The sequence below is a fragment of the Sapajus apella genome, unplaced genomic scaffold (genome assembly GCF_009761245.1).
Source record: "Sapajus apella isolate SASKATOON/1434 unplaced genomic scaffold, GSC_monkey_1.0 scaffold139, whole genome shotgun sequence".
Taxonomy (NCBI): Eukaryota; Metazoa; Chordata; class Mammalia; order Primates; family Cebidae; genus Sapajus; species Sapajus apella.
Genome location: NW_022437079.1, coordinates 2,628,628 through 2,637,680, shown reverse-complemented (window position 1 = coordinate 2,637,680; position 9,053 = coordinate 2,628,628). Strand labels below are relative to the sequence as shown.

The 9,053-nt window shown below is 59.1% G+C and overlaps 2 protein-coding genes across 2 annotated transcripts in view; both read right to left on the bottom strand.

The window, feature by feature from the left end:
• Window positions 1-5,521, bottom strand: part of ANPEP (alanyl aminopeptidase, membrane) — a 19,326-nt gene extending 13,805 nt beyond the window's left edge. Inside the window, exons 1-10 of the mRNA XM_032263816.1 lie at window positions 4,720-5,521; window positions 4,088-4,230; window positions 3,843-3,982; window positions 3,256-3,382; window positions 3,018-3,172; window positions 2,547-2,660; window positions 2,310-2,453; window positions 2,060-2,125; window positions 1,859-1,924; window positions 138-310 (exon numbers count right to left, since the gene is read on the bottom strand). Of these exons, the coding sequence (XP_032119707.1) occupies window positions 138-310; window positions 1,859-1,924; window positions 2,060-2,125; window positions 2,310-2,453; window positions 2,547-2,660; window positions 3,018-3,172; window positions 3,256-3,382; window positions 3,843-3,982; window positions 4,088-4,230; window positions 4,720-5,366 (1,775 nt within the window). The 5' untranslated portion in view covers window positions 5,367-5,521. The remainder of the gene's footprint in view (window positions 1-137; window positions 311-1,858; window positions 1,925-2,059; window positions 2,126-2,309; window positions 2,454-2,546; window positions 2,661-3,017; window positions 3,173-3,255; window positions 3,383-3,842; window positions 3,983-4,087; window positions 4,231-4,719) is intronic.
• Window positions 5,406-9,053, bottom strand: part of LOC116540333 (translation initiation factor IF-2-like) — a 9,744-nt gene continuing 6,096 nt past the window's right edge. Inside the window, exon 2 of the mRNA XM_032263817.1 lies at window positions 5,406-5,591. Coding sequence (XP_032119708.1) covers window positions 5,435-5,591 — 157 coding nt within the window. The 3' untranslated portion in view covers window positions 5,406-5,434. The remainder of the gene's footprint in view (window positions 5,592-9,053) is intronic.

Sequence of the window (9,053 nt, the reverse complement as noted above, 5' to 3'; positions counted from 1 at the left end):
CAGTGGCCAGGGATGGAGGGAGGCCTGCCTACAGGGGCTGGGGCTGGGCCCACAGGAAGCTAGTCCTACGATAGTCCCTTCGCAACCGCTCTCCACCCACCCATCCTGACCAGGCCTCAGAGGCTCCATCTGCTCACTTGAAATCTGAGGGCCGGGTGACATTGGAATCAGGGTCAAGGAGGAAGTGCTCCTGGGAAATGGCCCCGGTACCAGTGTGCACCGTGATGAGCGGGAAGCCCATCTGCAGAGTCCAGCGGTCCATGATGCTGCTCACGTTGGTGGGGAGCTGGATGGACCGGTTGTTCACAGCCTGTGGGAGGCGCGAGAGGGCGTGGCCATCAGCGGCTGCCACCCTCCAGTCCCTGCCATCCAGGGCAGCCTCTGCAGACTCTCGCCTCGACCCCAGCAGGGCAGGCGGGGCCGCTTGTACGGGAGGCCTGGGAAGAGCGCAGGGCTGGAAGCCGGCGGCCAGGGTCCCGTCCGGCTCTGCCTCTCCTTGGCTGCTCCATGCTAGACCAGCTGGAGAACTTCCCAGCAAATCTACACACAGCCCCCATTCTGTGGTTCACTCTGAGGTGTATGTGTCAGGGAGGGGGTGCCCAGGATGCCCATGGCTCTTCCTGAACAAACTGGGAGGATGACAAGAAAGAGGAGACAGAGGTGACGGAAAGCCAGTGTCCGGGTGTCACAGGCAGGGGCGGGGGACAGGGTTGGGAGTTGCATGAGGGAGACGTGCTGGGACTGGGTGTGGGCGGGGCTGAGGGGCACTGCTGCTGTCTTCTTGGATCTTTTCTCATGCACCTGCCTTGCCTTTGTCATCACAACAGAAAGCCAACATCATTTGTTAATAACTGAAGAACAGGACCACAAAGAGGGCAGAAGAGTTTGTGGGGAGAAAATGGCTGAGGGCAGTGGGCGGAGGGGCTGGGAAAAGTGGAGAAGGGAAGGCTGGGGGAGAGCTGGGCTTCAGAGGGGACACAGAAGGGAAGCTGGGGCAGGGCAAGGAAGGTAGAGGGAGGGACCCAGGCAATGATGGTGTCATCTTGTTAGCAGCCTCTCGGGGTGGGGTGGGAGGGTTGGAAATTGCCCAGCAGGGACCTGGAGCCCAGCTGTGACTCTGGCAAGCTCCTAGGTCTCGCCTGCCGTGAGACTGGCCTGGGACTGGAAGTACAGCAGCTGCAGTGGGGGAGACGCTGGGTAGGAATGTGGGGCCCAGGACTCTGCAGGGGCTGTCGGGGAGGAGAACATGTCCTCTGCCTGAAGAGGCTGGCTTTGGGCAGGGCCGCAGGGAAGGCGTGGGGCAGCTGTCAGGGAGCGGAGCTGATGGGGGCAGGAGGGAGAGCAGTTAGACTCCAACCGTCTGAGAGGAAGGCAGGAGGGTGTGGGCGGTCTGGAGGGTTGCCCCACAAACAGGGGCTGTGCAAGGTCTCATGGAGGAACTCGAGGCAAGGCAGAGGGCAGAGTTCCTGCTGAGGGTGGAGCTGTGTGCAGAGATGCACCTGGGAGGCACCAGGAGAGGGCACAGGACAGCCAAGAATGGGGAGAAGGTTGAATGCCCGGCTCCCGAGTTCCAGGCAGAGGCTGGTTTGGACTTGGGAACCATGAGGACCCTTTCCTCGATGCCAGGAAGGGGCTCCACAGCTCCCATCAAGGGCCTGGGCCACAGCCTCCCTCAGACACCTCCTGCAAGGAGCCACCCTGGCACCCACTGTGGGGAGGAGCAACGAGGCTCCATCTGCACACAGGGCTGGCCAGCAGCGGAGCTGGACACATTCTCCTATCCACTTGCCGCCCCCAGGCACGCTCAGTGCCTCAAGACCCTAACAGGATGGCCAAGGAGGGGCCGGCTGCCACTGACCTCCTGCAGGTGATCCCACAGGTCCCGGTAGATGGTGTTACTGTAGGCAAAGGTGTGCAGATAGGACTGTGGAAAGACGGGACACGGTGAGGGCACAGCTGGGCCCCCCAGGCTCCCCCTCTGTGGTGGGCTAAGGCCTGGGACAAGGTCAAGGGGGGAAGGAGACCCACCTCCACGGCTGGCCCAGGGCTTGGTACTCACCGCCAGACCCTGCTTGAACACATCCTCGGACAGGAAGCTGGAGAGCATCCTGAGGACTGCGGCGCCCTGGGGGGGCGGAGGCGAGGGGGTGGTCAGCGGCTGTGCCGAACCAGCAGGGCCCTGTGCCCCCAGACCCCAGCTTCATTCCCTGCGGGCCAAGTTCTCACAAATCTTTAGTAGTGATTTGGGAGATTTGGGTGCATCCATTACCCTGGCACCCCTGCCAACCCCCAGGAGGAGCACGCTGTACCTTGCTGTAGGAGATGGAGTCGAACTGCTCGCTGATCTGAGCCGACGTGCTGACCTCCGAGGCGGGAGTGGACAGCGGGTGGGAGGAGACCAGCGCATCCACAGCCATCACGCGATACACGTCGTTCAGCACCATGAGGTCTTTCTGCACATTTCCCAGGGCCATCAGGAACGGTGGCCCAGGTCTCCCTCCACACCCAGCCCCCTACCACACCAGCCTCCAGGGCAGCTGGCTCACCAGGTTCCAGCTGGGCTCTGCATAGTCAGCACCCAGGTACTCCACGTAGGAGGCAAAGCCCTCATTCAGCCACAGGTCATTCCACCACTCTACGGTCACCAGGTTCCCGAACCACTGTGGAGGGGAGGGGTCAGCTGGGCAAGCCACGCCTGGGCCGGGCACTGAGAGTCCCAGAACGACCCCCCTCAGGGCTGACTGCCCTGCCGGGCACAGCAGGGACTTCACCAACATCATCGTGACCCCTCCCACTGCCCTGCCAGGCACAGCAAGGACTTCACCAACATCATCGTGACCCCTCCCACTGCCCTGCCGGGCACAGCAGGGACTTCACCAACATCATCGTGACCCCTCCCACTGCCCTGCTGGGCGGCACCCTCCTCCCTTCTTAGCAGCCTGGGGTGGAGCCCGGACATGCCCATCTCCTCCCAGAGCCCCATTTCCTTCTCCGCACCCCCCAAGATGGGGGGCTACCTGGTGGGCCAGCTCGTGAGCAATCACAGTGACCACCCGCTCCTTGTTGCTGCTTGAGGAGGACAGGGGGTCGAACAGCAGGGAGTTCTCCCGGTAGGTCACCAGCCCCCAGTTCTCCATGGCACCAGCATTGAAGTCAGGCAGGCCGATCTGGTCTGGGGAGGCGAGGCCATTGGCAGGGTGGCCTCCGGGAGTGGAGCTCTGCCCACTGCCTCCCACCTCAATGACCCCCACTCACCTGATTTTGGGAGTGGGTAGGATGTGTTGTAATGACTGGCAAAGAAGTTAAGGATGGGGCCTGTCACGTTCAGGGCATAATCGCCGTGGCCTGCCGCAATGGCACTGGGCCGGGCCCAGATCCGGATCTGCAAGGTATGAGGAAGATGCGGGCCAGGGGCCCCTGTTCCACCCTGGGGCAGGCGGGCTGAGTCCCAGGGTACAGTGGGCTGGGGGGACCCCCAATGGGCCAGGGCTGGGGGCCAACCAAGCTAACCCCAGAGGCCTGGTCAGCAGACGGAAACGCTAGGGGACTCTGGAGGCTGTGGGTCCTAGAGAAGGGCCTTTGGAAAACGACAATCGGCACAGCCACCGTCTGTCTGGCACTGGTGCGTCAGGAACTCCCTTCATGAGGAGAAACCATTGTTTTCATTTTTCAGGTGCAGAAACGGAGAACCAGAGAACTTAAGGCCCTGGCCTGAAATCACTCAGAGCTGGGATTCAAACCCTGGCCTAACGATTCTGAAGCTGGTACAGGGGTGAGGAGAACGGGCAGAGCCCTCATGCCAGGGTCAGCCCTGGGGAAGGAGAGATAGGCCAGCCTCATACCAAGACGCCGTTGGAGGCCTGCTTCTCCACGTAGGTGAACTCGCTGATGATGAAGGCCAGCAGGTACGTGGACATCTTGGGTGTGGGGTGGAACTCGGTGACCATCCAGTTGGGGTCTTCTGGAAGTGGGGTGCTGGGACCTGGGCAGGGAGCGTGTAAGTGTGTGAGAACGTACTCTCCTTCCCCGCACGCCAGCCCCAGGGTGCCTGGCCCCCTGCCATGTGGCCCCAGGCGGGGCCGCTCACCTTTAGGAAGCATGTTGGACAGGGCCGTGAGGTTCTGGGGGTGGATGAGTGTGATGTTGAACTCGGCCTTCATGGCTGGCTCATCAAAGCACGGGAATGACTTCCTGGCGTCCGCGGCCTGCATCTGCGTCGTGGCCACCACCCTGCCCCAACCAGGAAGTTAGAGGGTATGCCAGGGCTGGTGGGGGGGCACTAAGGATGCTCCGGGGCATGCAGGGAAAGGGGTCCACGGATGGCTGCTCCAGCCTAACCCCTGCTCCCTCCACCACCCGGGAGCCCCGGAGCCCTGCCAGGCCAGCTGACTAGGGGAGGCCGGGGTTCCTTCTGGACTTGGTATATCAACAGGCTCTCAGGGACCTCAGGGGCTTTCTCTCCTCTGAGCCTCAGTTTTCCTGCCTGTCCAAGGGACACTTTGTCCTTCATCCCCAGCTCCCTGCTGCGGGGTGGAGAAGCCCTCCCAGTTTGGAGTGTTGGCAGCGGCTCTGCCAGCAGCTGGAGGTGAAGTGATGGGCCTGCCTCCAGCTGCACAGGGTTCAAAGTCAGGCAAGCTGCGCACTTCCCTGGCCCCCAGAATCCAGCCGGGCCTCGGCCCCTCAGACCCACCCCTCTGGGCAGCCCCAGCAGGAACTCACTTTTTGACATTGCCGTCCATGTACTCGCTGCGGTAGAAGCCCGCCAGGTCATCAGCCAGCTCCCCCACGAACGTGCTGCTCATCTCATACTGGCTGTCCTTCACTAGGGAGCTCCTGAGGTGGACCACCAGGTACTCGGTGGGCTCCACCAGCTCGGTCCTCTCAATGTCGGGGGCCTGGGAGCCTCCCACACCGCGCAGGACCACCCGGTGCCCCTCGACGACGGTGTAGTTGAGCTTCTTGCTGTGGATGATGATGACGTCAGTGGCTACCACGCAGGTGAAACGGACGGTGCTGGTGCCATTGAAGACATACAGGCCCTGGTCATTGGGGGTGAGGTAGGGCTGCAGTGTCACCTGGTAGGAATCGGGTTTCAGTGTGTCGGGGAGGCGGTAACGGTTCCACGGTTTGCTTTGGTCCGCGGTGGTGGCGCCTGAGGCGGACGTAGTGGTGGTGGCTGAGGTGGACGTGGTGGTGGCGCCTGAGGCGGACGTAGTGGTGGTGGCAGCCCCGAGGGAGCTCTCGGCGTTCTTGTTCTTCTCCTGGGCGTACACCACCGACAGTGCGATGATGGTGCACAGGGCCGCCACACCCAGGGCGATCCCCCCGATGCCCAGGTACTTGGAAATGTAGAAGCCCTTGGCCATGGTGAAGGTGGGGAGGCGGCTCAGGCAGCCTCAGGCCAGGCAGAGAACGGAGCAGCCCTGGTCCGGGCTTATATTCCCAACAGGGAGGAGCCCCACAGCAGGCAGACAGGGCAAAAATTAACCAGGCTCCAACAGCCGAAGGTCAACGGACTGGTCAGGGGCGCGCTCCGCCCACGGCTCTGGAGAGATCCAGGAACAGCGCGTGGAGCTGGGCTGGGGTGCCTGCTGGAAACAAACAGTGTCTGGTTACAGGCTGTGCACCGCCTGGGAGCAGGCCCAAGGGCTGAAGGGCAGGCTGTGGGCTGCAGGCCCAGCGGGCAGAGCAGGCAGCCAGGGGGCATTGCATTGATCTGCCTGAGAGGTGAGCAGGTGGGACAGCATCAGGACTGAGGTTAGAGTCAGGGAAGGACTTCCTCCAGGCAGGAGGTGGGAAGCGCACAGAGAAGCGTGAAGGCGGTTCCCGGCTCCTGTTAAGAACACACTGGGGTCACTCCTTCAGCTGCATCTCTGGAAAGATGCCAGGGGCTCCTCGCTGACAAGGTCCCAGCCTGCCTTGCATTCTTCCAGAGCAGAGAGTTCCTGCAGGTTCCCCTCGCTGCCCCTTCTTGCCAAATACCTTTCCCTCCATTATCAGTTCACGGAATAAAGTGAAATGGGTTGTTTTGCTTTTCCTTTCCAGCTGTGACCTCGGGCAGGTAACTTTACCCTTCTGAACCTCTCTCCTCATAAATTACAGTTTTTGCCTCTCAGGTTTGTTGAACAGATTTAATGAGAAAACAAATTAAACACCAAATAGTAGAATGATTAAAAAAAAAAAAACTCAAAGGCTGGGCATGGTGGTTCACACTTGTAATCCCAGCACTTTGGGAGGCCGAGGCAAGCAGATCATCTGAGGTTGGGAGTTCATGACCAGCCTGACCAACATGGAGAAACCTCATCGCTACTAAAAATACAAAACTAGCAGGGCGTGGTGGCACGTGCCTGTAGTCCCAGCTACTCAGGAGACTGAGGCAGGAGAATTGCTTGAACCTGGGAGGCAGAGGGTGCAGTGAGCTGAGATCGCACCATTGCACTCCAGCCTGGGTGACAAGAGTGAGACTCCACCTCAAAAAAAATAAATCATTCCCTTCTTTCGTACCCAAAGCTCAACAATTGCCTCTTGGTATCCTTGGTAGGAATGAAGACATTACTTACCATACTCAATAAAATACACCCTTACAGGAAAATGATGTTCACTGTCACTCCCCATCCACCAGCCGAGCTTCTCAGACCTCGACACCGTGTGGCCTCAGTCCACATCCAGCTCCCCTGCACTGCCCCAGCTCAGGATGTGCTTGCTCGAAGCCATTCTCATAATTTATGTGGACACAGCAGCGCCCTTATGGACTCCCTCCCTCCCCTCAGGCCTGCTTGAAGCTGCTCAACACAAATGGGATTTTATGCCACTGCTAAAAAACCTTCCTTTTACTCGAATAATCCATTTTTTTATTTTTTGAAATAGAGTCTCGCTCTGTCGCCCAGGCTGGAGTACAGTCACGTAATCTCGGCTCACTGCAACCTCCGCCTCCCAGGTTCAAATGATTCTCCTGCCTCAGTCTCCCGAGGAGCTGGGATTGCAGGCACCTGCCACCACACTCCGCTAATAGGTTTGCATTTTTAGTAGAGACAGGATTTTACTACGTTGGCCAGGCTGGTCTTGAACTCCTGACTGATCGCCTCAGTATCCCAAAGTGCTGGGATTACAAAGTGCTGGGATTACCATGCCCAGCCCAGCCCAGACCTAAAGGGACCCACAAGCCCAGGTGCAGTTGACCTGCCCATTTCCTGGCCTCTTCCCCTCTCACAGTGCTCCAGCCACTCTGGCTTTCATCAAGCCCCAGGGCCTTTGCACATGCTGCTCCCTCTGCCTGGGTCTTCTCTTCCCTATTGCCCTGGATAATTCCTCTCCATCCTCCAAGTCTTCTGCTCCTGTGAGCTCCAGCAGCTCCACAAACCTGTTCTGCAAAGTCCCAGAACCCAGTTCAGCTTTCCCTTTCATTTATGTGGTGATCACTCGACTACAGGTCCTGTGAGAGCAGGGCCTTGGTTGCCTTGGCTCACCAGCACTTAGCACGGGGCTTGGCACACTGTAGGTGCTCAATACAGAGATGTCGAGTGAACGCAAATTGCATGAAGGACTGAGTGAGTGAAAAAATGAGTCAGCCCAGGAGAAACTCCTTACCAAGGTCCTTCTGGACTTTGTCTCCTGGCTTGTCCCTGCCCTACACCTTCCCTGGAAGAAGTGCTTTTGCCTCTTCTGAGCCCTCTCCAAGCACGGCAGGCGGGTAGGACTCGTGTCAGGCCTAAGCATGCCAGGGCCCACATGCCTTCCTGCTCCCTCAGCTCTGCTCCCTGAGGGCCTCATGCATCTTCCTCCCCTACCACCCTGAGCTTGCAGGAAGGCTTGTGAAATAAATGCACGTGTGAATTGAAGGGACACGTGGATTAATTCAATCAGGCATCAGCAAAAGACAAATGACTGCCACCTCTCATCTGGGGTGTGGAGGCCAGAGTCTGAGCACAGGGTCTTTGTGGGGGGTCCTGGGTGTCCACCTTTGAGACTGAGGGTGCCCCAAGCCCTCGGCATTTCCCCAAGAGGCCTTGGTCTGGGCCCAGCAGCCACCCCATTAGGCTTGAGTGATGGCCCCAAGGGGCACTCATGGGAAATCAAGTGTCTTGAGGGCTCCAGCTTGAGCGTGGCAGGAGGGAGTAGCGGCTCCCAGCACACGCCGCCAGTCTCTTCCCATCACGGTGGAATTTGCCAAGGGAGGCCATCTTTATAGCACCCCCTAGGCTGGCACTGGGGCACCATGCCCACCCTGAGCGGTCTTTCGACATGTCCCTGATTGAGCCTGCGGCCCCCTCCCACCTTTGCAGCAGAAAGACCCACAAGTCAGCCTGGCCTAATCCGTTTTCTAAACAAAGAGGCCCTGCCTGGCCCACCGTGGTCTCTTCCTGTTTGCTTTGGATCCAGACCATAGGCCCAGCTGGCTGGAATCTTTGCTCTTCTGGACAAAGCTGCTGGTCTTCCAAGTTGGTGCAGCAAGCAACCCCAAGTTGGCCCTATGAGAGGTCCCTGCTCTAGGCACCAGGCCAGCCCAGGCAGGGGGCACAGACAGTCATACTCTGCAGCACCCCCTTCAGGAACACACAAAAGGGCTTCCCTCCTCCAGCCCCCTGTCTCGGCCCAGGCCTGGCCACCTCCACCATCGGGCAGTGGAAGCTTTGCTGCCCTCCCCTGTCACCCAGTCCCACCCAGCACATCAGCAGAGGGCCCTTCGTAAGAGTGTGGATGTGACTCTCCCATTCAAACCCGAGCCGGGCGTGATGGCTCACACCTGTAAATCCCAGCACTTTGGGAGGCTGAGGTGGGTGCATCACTTGACGTCAGGAGTTCAAGACCAGCCTGGCCAACATGGTGAAACCCTATCTCTACTAAAAATACCAAAAATATGTATATATCTATTACCCAGGTGTGGTGGAATCCCTGTATCCCATGCCTATAATCCCAGCTACTCAGGAGGCTGAGGCAGGAGAATTGCTTGAACCCGGGAAGTAGAGGTTGCAGTGAGCCAAGATCACGCCATTGCACGCCAGCCTGGGCAACAAGAGCAAGACTCCATCTCAAAAAAAAAAAAAAAAAAAAAA